The 18736-nt window shown below is 38.2% G+C and overlaps 1 protein-coding gene across 1 annotated transcript; it reads left to right on the top strand.

Annotated features, from left to right (window-relative positions):
- The first annotated feature begins 1437 nt into the window (after positions 1 to 1437).
- Positions 1438 to 6675, top strand: C1H15orf61 (chromosome 1 C15orf61 homolog). The gene is made up of 2 exons (XM_023654977.2): positions 1438 to 1843; positions 6452 to 6675. Exons 1-2 carry the CDS (start codon positions 1498 to 1500, stop codon positions 6577 to 6579), a joined length of 474 nt encoding a protein of 157 aa, XP_023510745.1. The 5' UTR covers positions 1438 to 1497; the 3' UTR covers positions 6580 to 6675.
- The last annotated feature ends 12061 nt before the right edge of the window (positions 6676 to 18736 follow it).

Below are 18736 nucleotides of genomic sequence, written 5' to 3'. Positions count from 1 at the left end.
CCTGGGCTCCTTCCTATTTTCTGAGCTTGGTTCTCCAGACTTCCTGTTTATTATTTTAGCCACCTAATTTCCTTCCAATAAAGTCCTTTTCTGCTAAAAATAAATAAAAAAAAACTCCAAGACAACAAACCAACCTCTTTGTTGTTTTATTTACCTATAAAGTTAATGCTAAAAATTCGAACTTATAAATGTTTAGTAATAAAACACAAGTTCTCATCTACTTAATTTGTTGGGGTTCTGTGACAGATTTTGATGGAAAAAGGACTCTAATGCTTTTTAAATTTTAATTTGAAAATCACAGTACTGAATCACCTCGCCGACTCCTGTCTTAGCCTCCCTCTGGCCATTTCTGTGCAAATCTCATCCCATCATGCTGTCACCTAAAATCCTTTAAAAACTTTTATCTAATAGGGAATTCTAGAAGGCAAAGATAAAATCATTTGCATGACTTCAAGGCCCCTCAAGATTTGGCACGTGGTAGTGGGCGCTCAATCAATGTTTGTTGAATGAATCAACAAAAATTGGAGAATATAAAAACCAGCCACACTATCCACATCTCCCTTGAGTTGTCGACAACAATAAGGGTAACTGTTATATGGTGCTAACATATAATTATCTCATTCACATACAGTGCTTTCCAGACAAATCATCTTATTTATGTTTGATTTCTCCAAACAAGATGAGTTTAGATCAAGTAAGACGAGATGCTTCTTTAGAAAGCAGGTGTATACAAGTTACGACCTCAAGAGGCTGCAGTTTGAGAACAGGTTTTCTAAAGTAATAGATCTGATGAGTGGCTGAGGACTGTAAAGGTTTATAACTCTAAGACTCCCGGCGTTCACAGGCTTAGGAGGGAGGGCTGGTGCGCATCGGGGCACTGCAGAGAGAGACGCGGGGCTTTTTCAAAAATAAATTTTTTATTTTGAAATATTTGAGACTCATTTTAAACAGTGAACACGACAGCGAAGACCTAAACATAAAAGTGTTCCTCGACTTTACGCGGCGATGCAAATCTGGGGACCCAGAGGACACCTTCCCAAGCGTTTCTTCAACACCACCAACCAAGGATTTCACTCGAGCCCAGGGCTTGGAGGAGAGATCTGGGCTTGAGTTCTGCCACTCACGAGGGTGGTTATTTAATTGCTTTAAACCTTAATTTTCCTCATACCCAAACTGACAAAATCTCCCGCAGCCACCTCCCTGCCCAGCCCAGGGTCATCAACGACTGCGCGAGGTCTCGCAACGACTTACCCACTTGCCCGCCCCTGAGCCCCTTGCCCGCCCCTGAGCCCCTTGCCCGCCCCTCGGCCCCTCCGCGGGACCTCCGTGCGCACGCGCCGCCGCGCTCCAGGGGCTCGCGCACCCGCGCGGCGCCCGTTGGGCGTCCCCGCCGCCCGCCCCGGGGAGCGGGCACGCGCGCGCGCGCTCCGGCGGTCCCGCCCCCAGCGGCGCGCGCCCCACGGCGGCCGAGGGGCGGGGGAGGCGGCGAGGCCGGCCATGGAGGCCCTGCGGAGGGCCCACGAGGCCGCGTTGCGGCTGCTGCTGTGCCGGCCCTGGGCCTCGGGCGCCGCCTCCCGCCCGAAGCCCCGCGCCTCGGAGGTGCTGACGCTGCACCTGCTGCAGCGGCGCCTCCCGCACTGGACCTCCTTCTGCGTGCCCTACAGCGCCGTCCGCAACGACCAGTTCGGCCTCTCGCACTTCAACTGGTCCGTGCAGGGCGCCAACTACCACGTCCTGCGCACCGGCTGCTTCCCCTTCATCAAGTACCACTGCTCCAAGGCCCCCTGGCAGGACCTGGGCCGGCAGGACCGGTTCTTCACGGCGCTCAAGGTCGTCAACCTCGGTGAGTGGCCCGGGCCGGTGAAGCACGTCCCGCCGCCGCCGGCGCCCAATGTTTGCAAAGCAGGCCGACGTTCTGGCTCCGAGGCCGAGACCCCGGCCAAGGTCAGCCCACGTGGGCGCGGGGGGAGCCCGGCCCGGCCCCGCCACGCTTCGCCGGGCGCTCTAGGGTTTCCCAGACACTGCCTCCGCGTCCCACGCACGCGGCAGCCCTCTGGGACTGGCCTTGCTCTGGTCTTCTGTAATCCCCACCCAGTAGGTGCTTGTAGGGGCTAAGTTGCTGCTGAATCGTTCCCCGGAAAGTGGCGTTTATCCACAGGCCTGTACTGAGGGACCACCCGCATCACCCCTGGGGAGGGGGCCTTCCGTCCTCACTTCCTGCAGCTCTTACCTGGGAGGACCCCTACACTGGCAGGAAGGAGGAGGCTGTAAGGAAACGTCGCCACTGGAAAGTGGCTCTCAAGTTAAGAAATGTCTTAGTGCACGGCAGGATTCGCTCCCGTGAACATCACTTTGTGGGTGCGTTCATATTATAAAAACTGGAACTGCTTTTTAAGTTTCTTTGCTTTCTTTATGTGAAATCCCAGCAAGTTCCTTTTACTAAAAGCACTAAAGGTTTTCACCAGTCATTAGCTTCCTCAGGTGCTAGGCCTAAAAGATATTTAAAAGTCTCTGCCTCTTTACTATTTCTATGTTTTCATGGAAATATTCGAATTCTGAGAGTATTTATTCTTGCAGGATGTTTATTTTCTTTTGAAAGACAGAAGAGACATGAACATTGACGTGGGTGTATCTTTTATAGGTCAGTGAAAAGTAGAGAGGCCTTAAGATGTTTTGAACCTATTAGTAGCTGATATCAAATTAATCCAGATTTCAGTAACCCAAAATCTAGACGTGGGAGCTGAACCATGTTACTCAACCAGTTTTTAAAAACCAGAATTAAGGCAAAACCCCTGTGTAGCTACACTAGTATTATATAACCTGATAGCTCAGTAAATTTAAATATAGTATGTGTGTTTTTGCTTAAAGTAACGGACATATGTCAGTCATCGGATTTTTGAGCCGTTGCTCCACTGGGACTGTCCTGGTTCCGTCCAATAAGGAGATTATTTAGCAATGTGTACTCCTTTAAGAATATGTCTTATTTGGCTGATGGACTATATAGAGCATGCCTCCTAATTTTGAGGGTGATACAAAGTTGAAGGGTGAGGTGACTTAGAAAATTCAATTCAAAAGTATTTGGAAAGACTGGAGTGAGGACTAGATTCAAGAAGTTGTTTATTTTAGCATTTTCAGAATTAGAAGCAATCATTCCTCCCAAATGGAAAGAGTAATAGGTTAGGAAAAGTGTAACTGGAGTGTTACAGGTAAACCATGACATGAATGCCTTTCTTAAAGGTTTTCACCATTTAAAACCTAACACTTTAAGAACACCTTAACGATTAGGGGCTTCTCTTTTAAATATAAAGACATTCAAAGAAAAATAGGATATCCAGAACAATCTCACACAGAAAAGTAACACCTTTTGAGGGAAGAAACAACAGTTTTTTTATGTGGAAAAGAAGGCTGAAGAGTGATTTAATGGTCTTTGGAAATTCTAAAAATGCTGCTTAAATGGGAATAAGAGTTTTAAGTTAAACAAAAAGGAAAACTTTCTGCTCATGCATGATTTAATACAAATTAGCTTATACTGATAAAAGGAATTTTTTTCTGGACTTTTTAAAGAGTAGTGTATTCACCAATTGGCTAATGTTTATTTTGTATTTTTGTCTGAAGGTAGGGAGTTAGAGAATAGGATTCTTTCCTATTCTGTGATGTACAATTGCCCTTCTGGATCATCAAGTACATATTCTATTAATAAAAATATTTAGGATTTTATTCCTCTTCTTCCCTTCCAAATTAGTAATTATCAGAGTAATTCGCTTTTCCATTTTGGAAATAATAAAGATTTCTCTTTCACCCATTTGTTCCCTTTCTCCTCTGCCTTCCCTGCGGTGGAAGCCGAGGTTTTACTGATGGTTTATCAGTCTGGGTGTCCTGCTGGGAAGCAGATTGAGATTTAAGAAAAGCAACTTACCATTGGAATGAATGGGTAATCAGAGACTTGCTACGAAGTTCTAATTTTTTTTAAGTGCTTAATTTGACAGTGGTTTACCTACTGTTCAGCTGACTCAAAATGAATTATGCACAGAACTGACTTTCACATTCATTTTGATGTTATGATATGTTTCAGACAGTCTGGGAAAATTTAATTTTTCTGTAGACTTTAAAACATATGTTCTATAAATAAAATTATTTTTTAATGCGTAAATTAAATTGTAAGTGGCAGAGCTTCCCATTTAGTGTATTAGCGTGACTGCATTAAATAGCCTGCAGAAAAAAAGAAATAGAGAATTTCTGACTCCTATATCACAACTCCATCCCCTATCAAACAGCGTTACTAATAATGGTTGCTAGTTGTTTCTTAGTAAGAGATAACATAGTTATTATTAAGCTAGTAATCTTTGATCAGTCCTCCATTTTAGCTGAAAAAAAATATTGACCATTTATTTATGTGATTTTTTTTAAAGTATCAATATTTTAACTGAAAACTGTGATAACAGTTTTCAATACATGGCACCTGCAAACAAACTACTGCAAAACAAACAAGATTTTCAGTGTCACCAGCCATTCCTTAAATTTATGTCCTTAGCATTGGTTTAAAAGGCATATTTTATATATTTTACTCTCAGTATATTTAGAAAATTAATAATTGTTTCTAGAGCCTGTTTTTTCTTCCTCCAATAATTTTCAGCTTTTGAAGTTGTGATACCGTATTTTAAAAGTATTTTTATTTCAACTGCTCCCTCTACTCTTTGCTCACTTCTGTCTGTCTTGTTCTTCTCTTATCCACTCCCCCGCCCCACACCCTAGTTGTCTCTTTTCTTTTTGGTTAAATGATTTATAGATAGCTTTATGATGCTAGTTTTTGTGGATTTTTTTTGTGACATTCCCTTGAGGCATTTAGAGATTCTTTTTGCGTATTACCAAGGCAAAGAAGGCAGTATACTGTAAAAGATTGCATAGGAGTTCCAGGGAACCCTGTGACAATGACAAGCTGTGACCTAGTATATTCCTAAAAATAGAGGTGCCAGCCTGAATGGGCATTTTTGCCTCTTCTCATTGCCAGCTAGTGATGCTTCTCCTGATTAATCTTTGCCATCACAGTGGCTGGAATGCAGCTGCAGGGGATAAGCACAATGCACTTACACACTCAAAAAGAGCATAACACAACAAATGTAGTCTTGCAGAAAAATGAAAACATTTAGCAATATGGTTAGTCCTGAGCATGTGTTGCTTTCCCTATTAACTAGAAAGACAGTGATTTTCCAAATGTACAGCTTTTCTTTTAAATCATCATTTTTTCCCCAGCTCCTACATGGGAGCAATAAAAGTAATACTTGTTTACAGAATACAGTATTTGTTATTGATTCATGTGCCTGTGGTTTATACATATGTTTTTAATATGTTAACAGTCATTGATTTTAACTAAGTGCCTTAAAAAACACAGGAATCGTGAAAGTTTGTTTTGTGTCCAACATCGCATCATGTGAATGAGTGTTTAATCCACATCTCTGGGTAGTATGTATTTAGTGTCATGTGTCACAAGTAGCAAGTGATCTCAAATGTAACAGCAGAATCTTATCAAATGGAAATATTCCAAAGAAGAAACATGCTGTTGGAGCCTACTATAGACGTCTTTCAAATAGGTTGAAACCAGGTTGTTTTCAAATCAGTCGCAAAAATACTAACGGGAGTGTTTCTTTCTTCTCATGCCTGTTATTATACAAAAATCTTCCCTAGAGTTAGGTTTTGCCTTACTTTTTTTTTTTTTTTTTTTTTGAGGAAGATTAGCCCTGAGCTAACATCTGCTGCCAATCCTCCTCTTTTTGCTGAGGAAGACTGGCCCTGAGCTAACATCCGTGCCCATCTTCCTCTACTTTATATGTGGGACGCCTACCACAGCATGGCGTGCCAAGTGGTGCCATGTCTGCCCCCCGGATCCGAACCGGTTGAACCCCAGGCCGCTGAAGCAGAACGTGTGCACTTAACCACTGCACCACTGGGCCAGCCCCTGCCTTAGGTTTTGAAGACAGCTATTTGACCCAGTTTCTTTTATGTTGTACAAAAAATTACTTGAGCCATCAGTGTTACTGTCTAACTTAAAGTACAGTAAAGTTGGCCTAGTAATTTATGCTCAAGGTCAGTAATCAAGAGCACCTACAACTCAATTAATGAATAATCTCTGTTTTCTGATTTGTGAAAAGAGTATAGATTTACTTCATAATTACTTGGAGGTAATGAATTAGTGCTTGTAAAGTGCTTTGAATTAAAATTTATACCAGCCTATCTATAGTTTTAAAAAATCTCTAGGCTCACACAGTTGTTACCATGTTCCACCAACAGATGAAATACAGCTCTTTGATAGAGTCAGTGTTTACTCATATTTTTATATTTTTTAAAACTTTAAATTTGTTGACATTGCTGAAGAGTGCTATGTGATTTGTACCATGACCGATATATGGTTAATAAGTATTGATGTTCATAAATCACATATTCATTTGTTTTCTAGGTATTCCAACTTTACTATATGGACTTGGCTCCTGGTTATTTGCTAGAGTCACAGAGACTGTGCATACCAGTTATGGACCAATAACAGTTTATTTTCTAAATAAAGAAGATGAAGGTGCCATGTATTGAAAATGTGCACTGGAGAACATGAATATCTGGATTTTCTCTTGTGTGTATGTACAATATTTATTTTTGATCCTTTAAAATAAAACTTATGCAAACACCTTTTTCTTTCTGCAGTGTCTGGTTCTTTAAGATAAATCATTGCCCTCAAGAGGCAAAGCTTTTTGTACGTTGTTATATATTGCATACTCCGTTTAGCCAATGGGAACTACAAACACATGAAGCTTATACCAATTTTTTTCTAGAACTATGTTAAACTACAAATAAAAAATGTTTATAACCTATATGTAGATTCTATAGTTAGTTATTAACCATTTAAATTGGCTCTTTGAAGAGAAAACATAGACACTCATACCAGGGAGGAAGGGAAAAAATCCTTTATATAACATTGGAAAAAGAAGTAAAGGATTTTAGGATATATGGAGGAGAGAATATTATTGGCAAATCCAAAATTGATGAGAATTCTAATTGCAATCTGAAATCTAAACCATTCAGCTGCCACGATTTTAAATGGAAATGTTTCAAAGGCTTTATGCTGTTTACCTGGATGAGAGGTCCAGGTGTAATGCTGAAACTTCTTATTGTCTAAAGAATCAAATACCAGACTACTTTTTAAAAAATAACAACTCTGGTTAATGTAAATGTAGCCAGATGAATGAGATTAAGACTTATTAAAAGTTAAAATAGCATGCTGATAAAGCTGTAAGAACAATTAAGATCTAGAAAGAACCAGAAAAATAAATTTGGTAACTCGTTAGAAAAGCAATTAGCTGAAATGGTATATATCCATAGCCTTATTGGCAATGGGAAGTGGGCTGAAATTTTAAAGACCTGATGGCAGTTTTGTGTTAGAATTTTATTAAGTTAATTGCATTTTTGAAAGCAAAGTCATTAAAAAAAATTTATCCTTGGGGGTAGTTACAAAATACCCAGACGAATGGTAAATTTCAGAAATTTGGAGTAATTTAGGGAGAACTAAGTAGAAGTACTTAATTTCTAAACCAATGGCTGTTTCAGATTTATGATCTCTCCCATAATTACAAACATACATTATATATCATTTTATGTTAATGTTTTGTTGATACTCTGGAACATTTACACATTTTTGTAGCAAGATATTTTATAAAATTCATTCTAACCAACATTTGAGTGCTTACTTCTGGCAACTCAGTAGAGAAAGTGAGTGGAAGTGATTGAGGTGAAAGCACCAGAATAATGAAGTCATACAAACTGGCTTCGTTAAAGGTAGTCATTTTAAATCCGCTGCAGAGTGAATTGTTCTTCAAATATATGTAGTGTTCACTTGTCTAAAAGCAATTCTAAATAACACTTTAATCAAAGAAGTACTTAAGCCAATATATTTAGTCCAGAAGAATATAGTTGACACTAGTTAAATGAATGGCTTACACAAAGGAGATAGTGTTACATTAAGCTTCATTAATAATAAAACTGACTATTAGCATTTTGCAAGGAAGGCTAGAACTGATTTCCTCAGTAATGGGCAAAGTTAAATAACTACAGCTGCTAAGTTTTAAGTCAAATACTGCTCATTCATTGCTGCTGATCTTGTCAATATTTGCTGTAAAGGTTTGATCCCAACACAAAGCTGATAAAATGTTTTTTAATTATTAGACTATAAATACAGCTTCTCAGTAGGATTGTACTTCTTTTCACACTGGCCTGTTTGATTTCTGATAATGTGTACTGCTGACTCTGCTTACCTGTTTTTCAATAGCTACAGTCAGTGTGACTTCTTGTCCATATGGTGATAGGTAAGTCTCCTTGGAGAACGTCTTTGACAAACTACCCTATTGATCTCTGTAATTCTCTGCTGCTTGCAGCATTAAAGAGCGCCTTGATTTCTTGTCTGATGTGCTCACTGTGTAACAATTAAGCAAATGTAATATTTTCTTGTATTACATGAAAATCAATAGACCTCTTGCTCTCATGGAGTTGATCATGGTGAAGGATGAACTCAACAATGGCTAAGGGCACGGTTCAAATATTAAAATATCATTTATTGGATCTATTCAGTCTTGTGGTGAACCTTTTAGTTTGAAAAATGGTCCTTATTGAACAGTGATGGTTTAAGGTTTTTTTTCATTAAAGTTGGATATTATATCGAAGCATTGTGGCCTGAAAAGGATAAAGTATAAATGCTGGAAGTCAGGAGACAGATTCTATTTTTAGTATCAGTGCTGTCTTACTTTTTGACCTCAGGCTAATAACTCTACCCCTTTGTGTCTTAGTTTTTTCCACCTGTAATCTGAGGACAATACAAGAAACCGTTCTACCTTAAAATGTAACATGAATATGCTTGTAAGTGAATGTGAGTTTTACTTTTAAAACCGTAAAAGCTGTTTTTGTAATTCTCATTCTTCTGTTTCATATATATTTATATTTAAAATACTTCATTAATAAAAGGATTTTAAAAATAGAGGAGGAAAGCAGGACACACTGAAGGCCTTTTGCGTGAGTGTCTGTGTACCAGTTCTGAGTGGACCCTGCCCTTCAGGATATCAGGAGTTTTCTTAGTTGAGGAAACAGCCAAAGACAGCTTTCCTGCTGACACTTCTTTAATGGGATTTTTGTCTTTGGCAAAACTATTTTTTAACGATGTGTTTTTAGTATAGAATTTGCCTCTCTTCTATGGTTTTTTCTATACAAATCAATTACCAAATATTGGAAGAAATTTCTAGTCAAAATTCTTGGTTCCGGTGTAAGTTGTGAAGCACCATAAAGATGCAGTAACAGAGTGGGGAGCATGAAAGAGGCTGCTGATGTAAAAATCCCTAGTGTCTCAGTGCTAAGGTCTTAACATACCAAGTTGTACAAAGAGTTGTAATTTCTTTCATCGCACTACTTAGTTACTAATAGTTTTCTAATTGTTGATTTCAGTAAAAATTGAAACATTTTCAATTATTAAAAGCATATGTATTTCTTTTAAAATGTACATATTTTGTGTCATTTATATTTATTCAAAACTATAAGCAGACAACATCTATAATTCTTCATGAAATATCTCAACTCTATTAAAGAATGAATGATGTTTCAATGAGTGTGGTGACATGAAGACAAGGATCTTGGTTTCATTTCATTTAAAAGCTATTGCAGATAACAGAAACCTTATCCTAAACCTAGTGGATTGGGTATCTACTTTTTTTCAGCCCTTACCATTCAGACAGTAATGGCGTTTGAGGGCATCTTAACCTAAACAAGTACTTAGCATTACATCTCACCTGGGTCAACAGTCTAGGGTATCAGAGTTAAACTGTGTTACTGTAAATTAATGGAAAATGTAACTGCACTTTGCTGAAAGATCAATGTCCAATAAAGGCTGCACAATCAAATCTTGTTGCAATGATTGAGGTCTTTAATTGCCTTTCAAAGATAAGGTGGTAATCAACGCAGCTTTAACTGATCTTTTTTACTAGTTCAATTACATGCTAATGACTAGTGCCAAGTCAGAATCTTTAACTACTTATACTTATTAAATCTTATGTTAGTAATGAAAAATTACTTTAGCTACACAATCGATAGAACATAAATCTTAACTACTATATTTCACTTTTATACCATTTTATGTGCTTGACAAATGTTTCACAGGAGCTTTCCCAACAATAAGAAGTGTTATTAGGAGTGACTGTAGTCCACAGAGCATTCTCTAATATAAATTGGAGATCAGATGTTGAGAAAATTTTTTTCTTTAAATGAAAATGTAGCTAAAATAGTTTCCACTGACACAAGCCAGGCTCCAACTACTTCTCAGAACTGTTCTGCTAATTGAGGGCACATTCAATACAACTGGGATGAAGTAAATCTAGATTGTTCTTAGTAAGTGTATTTCTAAAAATTCAGTTAGCTTTCTGGTAAACTGATTTCATGAAAGGAGAAAAGTTAGTAAAGGCAAACAATAAAAGAAAAAATAGATCAAGTGGACTTCATCAAAATTAAAAACTTGTGCTTCAAAGGACACTATCAAGAAAATAAAAAGACAACTGACAGAGTGGGAGAAAATATTTGCAAATAATATTTCTGATAAGGGACTTGTAGCCAAAATATTTAAGAACTCTTATAACTCAACAACCCAATTGAAAAATAGATTTGAACAGACATTTCTCCAAAGAAGTTATACAAATGGCTACTAAGCACATGAAAAGATGTTCAACATTAACTATTAGGGAAATGCAAATCAAAACCACAATGAAATACCACTTCATATCCATGAGGATGGCTATAATAAAAAAAGGCAGACAATAACAAGTGCTGGTGAGGATGTGGAGAAATTGGAACTCTCATACATTGCTAGTGGGAATGTAAAATGGAATAGCCACTTTGGAAAAGGGTGGCAGTTCCTCAAAATATTAACCGTGGAGTTATCATATGAGCCAGCAATTCTATTCCCAGCCATATATCCTAGAGAATTGAAAACATGTTTACACAAAAACTTGTACACAAATGTTCATAGCAGCACTATTCACTCTAGCCAAAAAGTGGAAACAACTCAAATATCCATCAATCGATGAACGCAGAAATAAAAGGGAATATTACTCGGCCAAAAAAGGATTGAAGTCCTAATGCATGCTGCAGCACTGATGAAGCTTGAGAACGTTACGCTAAGTGAAAGAAGCCAGTCATAAAAGACCACATATTGTATGATTCCATTTATACGAAATGTCCAGAATAGGCAAATCTATGGAGACAGTGGATTAGTGATTGCCTAGGCCTGGGGAGGGTGGGAGGAAATGAGGAGTGACTCTTAATGGGTATGGAGTTTCTTTTTGGGGTGATGAAACTGTTCTAAAATTGACTGTGGTGATAGTTGCACAATTCTGTGACTATACTCAAACCTTGAATTGTACCTCTTAAGTGGAAGAACTGTATGGCATGTGAATTATTTCTCAATAAAGCTGTTAAAAAAATTAGTAAAGTGGGGAGGGAAAACGGGCAGTCAATGTTTAACAAGTATAAAGTTGCAATTTTGCAAGATGAAAAGAGTTCTAGAGATAGATGGTATTGACGGTTGCACAGTAATGTGAATGTACTTAATACCACTGAACCATACACATAAAAATAGTTAACATGGTAAATTTTGTGTTATATGTATTTTATCACAATTGAAAATAACTTTCAAAAATTAGTAAAGGATTCAATATTACTATGATAAGACATAACTCATTGCATGATTTCTATAGAAAATATCTGAGTTTAGGGGCTGGACCCATGGCCGAGTGGTTAAGTTCTCGCGCTCCGCCTCAGCGGCCCAGGGTTTCACCCGTTCGGATCCTGGGTGCGGACATGGCACCACTCATCAGGCCATGCTGAGGTGGCATCACATGCCACAACTAGAAGGACCCACAACTAAAAGTATACAACTATCTACTGGAGGGGATTAGGGGAGAAAAAAAGCAAAAAAAAAAAAAAAAATCTGAGTTTAGAAAAATGTTAGAGATTAAAAGAGGTAAATCATGTTAACATCACTTTATAAGTTGCAGTCTTGGAATTTAAAAAATTTTAGTTATGAAGCCTAATCTTAATTAAGTAGATGAAACCTCATTTGGGATCATTTTTAGTAGCATTAAGAAAAGGATATACTTGGTTTGAGATTATTTAAGATGATACCAAAGAAAAGCATGTAAAATGTTAGTAAATGAAAATATTCTCTTTTAGATCCTAGTTGTTGGATAAAGAATATCAGCTACTACTAGTATGAGGTTTTATATAGTACTGCTTATAGCTATTTTAGTTGCACTTATATCATTTTAAATACAGTTTATGAACATGGTACTATGTTATATTATTAATTTATCTTTAGTGATATTTATAGTATCAATTTAAAAGCTGTAAAACTTCATGAAAAAGTAGCTTCAACACAAGGATTTTGATAAAAGCTTTCAGTTTTTAAAAGCAAATCATGGAAGCTGTACTTTTTAAAGAAGATCTGAAGTTTTTTTGGTGATGGTTGGTGATAGAATTATGAACCTTATAAACTCAGTATCTTTTAGTTAACCTAAATACATAAATCTATTTGAATTCATCTTATGAAAAGAGATATGTCATTAGATACATGATCATTATACGCTTCGGTGATTCATGGACCTTGTTACATACATGCTTTGTAATGTATGAATAATTTAGTAAGAAAAATCACAATAATTTTGTTGTTACTCAAAAATTTATGGGTTGGCAGAAACAATTATACAGCCCCTGAAGCTGGTATGTTAAGGTAACATCATTAACGCTACGTCGTATGATTTTTTTAGTAGTTATTTGACATAACCTTTACTGCTTCTGCTAGAATATATCAGTAATTTTATAACTATCTGTCTGTAAACAGAACATTGAATTTATTAAACACAAAGTGATTCATTTTACTCTATTTTCATATAAGTGCATGATTTAAAATCAGACCTAAAAAGTTGTCTACCCAAACCCTAAAGGAAGAATAAAGATATACAAAATAAAAATCAACACTCTAATAAACAGATATAAATTGAAACTCGATTTAATTAAAGTGGATATTTTATTTTAAAAAATGTACATGTTTAAGAATTGGATGAAAATAATTCACGAATGTAGGAAAACATCTTGTAACCTTTCTTCACATGTGGTATTAAGGCCTTTACTGTGAGATGAAGCCAACATTTTAGTTTCTTATGCTTTCAAATCTCCACATTTACCAAATGAAGGAACCAAGAATTTAAAAGTTTGAATAAAGAAATCTAAATAGTGTCATTTAATGTTAGATTACATTTAAAAATCAAGTCATTCTTTCATCCTACAAATACTTTCACATTGACCACGTTGAAGGCAAATTTTAGTAATTTTACCTGTCAACAAAATCTTGTAGTTCTGAATCTACAGACAGGGTCCATTCAAGCCATACTGAAAAAGACTGCTTCTGTACACAGCTGGATGAGAACCATGTGTTACTAATTTTTGTGTTTCCAGTACTTGTCATATAATGAAGGCTCTATGTTGGATGAATGTGTGATGATTCAAAATTAAAAAGAAAACTTGCCTTCATTTTTAAGAGCTTTGAAAGGATACTGAATTGGAGATTATATGGATTCTTTACAAGAACAGCAACAAGTTTTGAAACCTTATCTCAGATGTAATGAATTAACCTATGCTGTTCTATGTATTCTGAACACTGGAATCTTGTTGCATTATCCTTTTGAGGAATTTCAAAAGGTGCCATCTATTTTCTCACACAGGAACTTTTCGATTTTAAAGTCGAACAGAATGATATGTAGAAGTAAGTGAAACATTAAACAGAAAATACTAGGATCAGTTAGACTTACTCTTTTTAAACAGAGCTAGAAACAATGTGTTAGTAACTAGGAGATAAGAAGAATGCTTTAATTGTGTTGCCAAAAAATAAAACGGGTTACCTCGTGAGGCAGTGAGTCCTGCCGTCGGAGATGTTTCCAGAGGCTGCATAACAATTCCTTAGGCAGTGTGGAGAGAATTCTTGAATTGGGCAGAGGATTAGATTGGTGATTTTCTAAGTTTCCTTTCACTCTGAAACTATATTGTCATTCTTGCATGCCTATGTTTGATTCCCAATCACGCTATTGAGTTGGTAATTATTGCTGTTCCACTATGTGTGTAATACAAAGAACCTTGTTTTGAAGATAAAAAATATGGTTTAAGTTCTTACTGTACCATTACTGTTGAATAACTTTGAGAAAAATTAGAGCTTTCTAAGTCTTAGTGTCTTCACATATACAATAAGGAGTTTATCTAACATTTACACAGTATTTATTTATGCCAGGTCCTAGACTAAACACTACACATAGTAACTCACTTAATCCTTTCACAACAACCCTATGAGCTAGGCACTATTTTTACCCCCATTTTTTAGCTATGGAAACCAATAAATGTTGCCCAAGGTCACATATGGTGAATGTTATTCCCGTCTCTGCAGTGTGTCAACAGCGTCCATGTTCTTAACCATTACTCTGTATTTCCCTACGATGCCCAAGATAATTCTGTCCAATAAAGGATATGGAAGTGCTTTGCAAGCCATAAAGTGCCACAAAAATCTGAGATATATTTTGTTAGTTAATATAAAGAAAATAATATAGATATGTTGAAACAACAAAAAGAGGGAAATAACAAAGCTTAAGTGATTTGTAGGAACACCAGCCTACTGTACCTAAAGGAAAATGTATTATGTAGAAGTTAAATCTATTGACATTTTAAATTAATGATTCATTTTAGCGCATCTAAACTTCACAGTACCTGGCACATAGTAGGTGTTCCATGAATATTTGTTGAACTGTCATTTCACTTCTGTTTGAGTGCTGGAATTGTTCCCTGTTCTTTTCCATTCCTGCCAAGACAGAAGAGAGCAGACTTTCCTGTCACACTTTCAGGGGTTGTCTCTGATCATTTTTGTCTATGCCTCTTTATATTCTTCTTTTTTTTAAAACTAAGGATATTAAGCAACATGAGGAAAATGCTTATGTTTATCGTTTAGTGGTTATTGCTATTGTAAATTAATCTTCAAAATTAAAATTTCTAAGGCATTTGCTGGTGTGTAGAAACACAGCTTACTTAAAAAAAACCTTTTTATTCTGGAATAGTTTTAGATTTATAGAAAAGTTGCAAAGATAGTCCAGAGAGTTCCCGGATACCCTCATTCAGATTCCCCTAATGTTAGCATCTCATATACTCAGTGCGTGTATGTCAAAACTACAAAGTCAACACTGGTACACTATTACTAACTAAGCTCCAGACTTTATTCAGATGTCACCAGGGTTTCGTTCCCGTCCTTTTCCTGCTCCAGGATACCACTGAGGATCCCACAGTACATTTAGTTGTCATGTCTCCTTAGTCTCCTCAGGTCTGTGACGGTTTCTTCGTTTTTTTTTTTTTATGACCTTGACAGTTTTGAGGAGTACTTGTCAGATATTTTGTAGAATGTACCTCAATCTGGGTTTGTCTGATGTTTTTCTCATGATTAGGTTGGGCTTATGAGTTTTAGAAAGAAGCCCACAGAGGTCAGTGCCCTTCCTATTGCATCATATCAGAGTACATGTTATTGACATGACATCACTGATGACGTTAACCTTGATACTTGGTTAGGATGGTGTCTGCTAGGTTTACCCACTGGAAACTGACTGTTTTCATTCTCTATTCTCATCATATCCTTTTAAATCAAAATTAATCAACAAGTATTTGAGTGTTATACACAAGGGCCCACACTAGGCAATGAAGGAGACAAGAGGAATTCTTGAACATGGGAGGTAATCTATATTTGCTACAAAATTTGTGGTTCTATGGGAGTCTATAAGGTTGTTGTATCAGTCGTGGTGGTGCTGTGGACAGGCAAAGGAGCAAGTGAGGCTCAAGCCAGGCAGGAGGTGCACACGGTAGCTGCATGCCTATCACTCAATCCGCTTTGCCTTTCAAATCCATTCATTCATTCAACAAATATGATTCAAGTGCCCACGGTGTGCCAGGTACTCTTTTAGGTACTAGGGATATGGCGGTGAGTAAAACACATATGGTTCCCTCCCCTCATGAAGTTACAGTTTAGTGGGGAGACAAATAAGTAAAACATGCGGTGTGTCAGGTAATGATAAGTGCCAGGAGAAAAATAAACCAGGGAGGGGGGCTAGGAATTGTGCACACCCGCGGGCCTGTAGCTATGGATGGGGTGGGTTTGGGGTGGTTTGAAATTTTCAATAGCTTGCTAAGGGAAGGCCTCAGCAAGAAGATGATGTTTAAGTCGAGAGTCACAGAATGTGAGGGAGTGAGCCATGTGGATATGGGGGGTCAGAGGAATCCAGGCAGAGGACGTGGCAAAGGCCCTGAGGTGGGATGCCTGACAGGCTCAAGGAACAGTGAGGAGGAGGCTGGTGTGACTGAGGGTGAGAGTTCAGCAGCTGGGGAGGGCAGAATGTGTAGAGTTTTGCAGGTCAAGGAAGGGACTTGAGCTTTTAACCTGCACAAGTTAGGAAGCCATCTGGAGAGTTTTAACCAAAGGAGGGACTTGATCTAATCCTGGCAATTGGCTTGAGAATAGACGGTTGGTAGCAGCAGGCAGAGCAGAAAGAGACTAGGAGAGAAGTATAACGGTCTTTTGGACTGAAGCAGCAGCAGTAAAGTGTGGGATGGGGTCAAATTCTGGGTTAAGAATTCAAGATTGAGAGTAAGGTAAAAAGAGTTGAAGGAAAATCTCTCTGAATTTGTAATAGTAAATTATCATCTTCCTCATTAAAAAAAATCACTTGAGGCGCCGGCCTGGTGGTGCAGTGGTTAAATTTGCACGTTCTGCTTCGGCAGCCCGGGGTTCGCTGCTTGGGATCCTGGGTGCGGACATGGCACCGCTTGGCAAGCCATGCTGTGGTAGGTGTCCCACATATAAAGTAGAGGAAGATGGGCATGGATGTTAGCTCAGGGCCAGTCTTCCTCAGCAAAAAGAGGAGGATTGGCAGTAGAAGTGAGCTCAGGGCTAATCTTCCTCAAAAAAAAAAAAAAATCACTTGATAACAACAACAAAAAAACCTGATTAAAAATGGGCAAAGGACTTGAATAAATAATTCTCTAAAGAAGATATACAAATGGCCAACAAGCACATGAAAAGAAGCTCAACATCACTAATCACCAGGGACACGCAAATCAAAACCACAATGAAATATTACTTCACACCCATTAGGATGACAACTAACAAAAATACAAAAAATAGCAAGTATTGGTGAAGATGTGGAGAAATTGGAACCCTTGGGCACTATTGGTGGGAATGTAAAACGGTGCAGTCATTGCGGAAAACAGCATGGCAGTCCCTTAAAAAATTAAAAATAGAATTACCATACGATCCAGCAAATCTACCTCTGGGTATAAATCCAAAAGAATTGAAAGCACAAACTGAGTTGGTTTTTCCCACAGTACTACGCATAAAACAGCCGTTTTAACAAATCTTAGGTTCATAGAAAAATCTCTAGTTTTACAGTCTGTTTTCTCAAATAATAGGAAACGAACTTTCAATAAAAAGTACTTGGGGACCCTGAGCAAACGATTTATTTTTCACAGGACTGAAGTGTAGGTGGAAAGGAGCAATTCCTAGAACGTGTGGAGGATGCGAGTAAATGAATTTCTACTTAAGCTATTAATTTAGAATAACTGAAAAGAGAGAATTCATCTCCTACAATGGACTTCCAGATTAAAGATAAAAGAAACTAGGCAGAGAAAACATGCAGAAAGAAATTTTGGTATTATACTGAAAGTAACCAAGATTTAAATTATTTTCTCTCATTAACCAACTATCCGACTACTAGAGGGGGAAACGACACTCCTCTCCCACCAAGTTTATACAAAATCTAGTCTCCAAAAGCAAAGCGATATGTGTACTCTCATTAGAATGAGATAAAGGACGGAGCTACACGTTGCAATTTGTAAACAAACTTCTGTACAAGCAGCATAGATCAACACAATTATGCAATTTAAAATCTGAGGTTAACAAGGCATTTAAAAATAACCAAGGGTTATTGCTACTGCCTGTGACATCACCGGTTGCGCAAACATTGCTATCTAGTTGAAAATTTATGGACTAGATATTTTTTGCAAACGTTTAATGAGAGAAGATGATGCCACTACTGCAGCTGTCCCCAGGCACTCAGACTCTTCACTGAATTTCTTCACTGTCGCTTTTGAATAGGGGTCCCTTGGCTATTTCAGGGCAATCGTGGGGTAAAGAACCTCGCCGAATAACCCAGACTTGCTTTGCTAATACGGGCGATAATGATCCCTGGATCTGTAACTTCGAAGAAGGAAACGAAAAAGACAACTATTTTTTGAGTCCTTGCTTTGCTGCACAACCACCCAGGAATATTTAGGTACCCGGCTTCCGAAGTAGGGAGAGACGAGGGCTGCAGTTGTCTTTCTGAGGCTTCTTTCCGTAAAGGCAAACAGCACGCAATTTTAAGCCAATTGGTTTTTGGCCGACTCCTGCCCAACTTCAGTTTCCTCCTTCGCGTGTTAGATGTGTTCACCTCGCCGCCTTTAACGAGGGTCAGGAAAGGAAAGGGTCGGCACTCGGCCACCGTGGGCGCTCAGTTGGCGATGCGGCTCCCGCATCTTTTAGTCCCCTCATTCTCGCCCGGACGCCCGGCTCGCTCCCCGGGTCCCGCCCTCCCGTCGCGGGGGCGGGTCC

This window comes from Equus caballus, chromosome 1 (assembly GCF_041296265.1).
Source record: "Equus caballus isolate H_3958 breed thoroughbred chromosome 1, TB-T2T, whole genome shotgun sequence".
Lineage (NCBI taxonomy): Eukaryota > Metazoa > Chordata > Mammalia > Perissodactyla > Equidae > Equus > Equus caballus.
This window is presented reverse-complemented; position numbering and strand designations above follow the sequence as displayed.

Bases quoted from the DNA above. Each gene is read 5' to 3' on its own strand.
- C1H15orf61 (XM_023654977.2), top strand. From the start codon at position 1,498: ATGGAGGCCCTGCGGAGGGCCCACGAGGCCGCGTTGCGGCTGCTGCTG. The intron at 1,844-6,451 runs GTGAGTGGCCCG...TTTGTTTTCTAG, and splicing joins GCTCAAGGTCGTCAACCTCG to GTATTCCAACTTTACTATAT.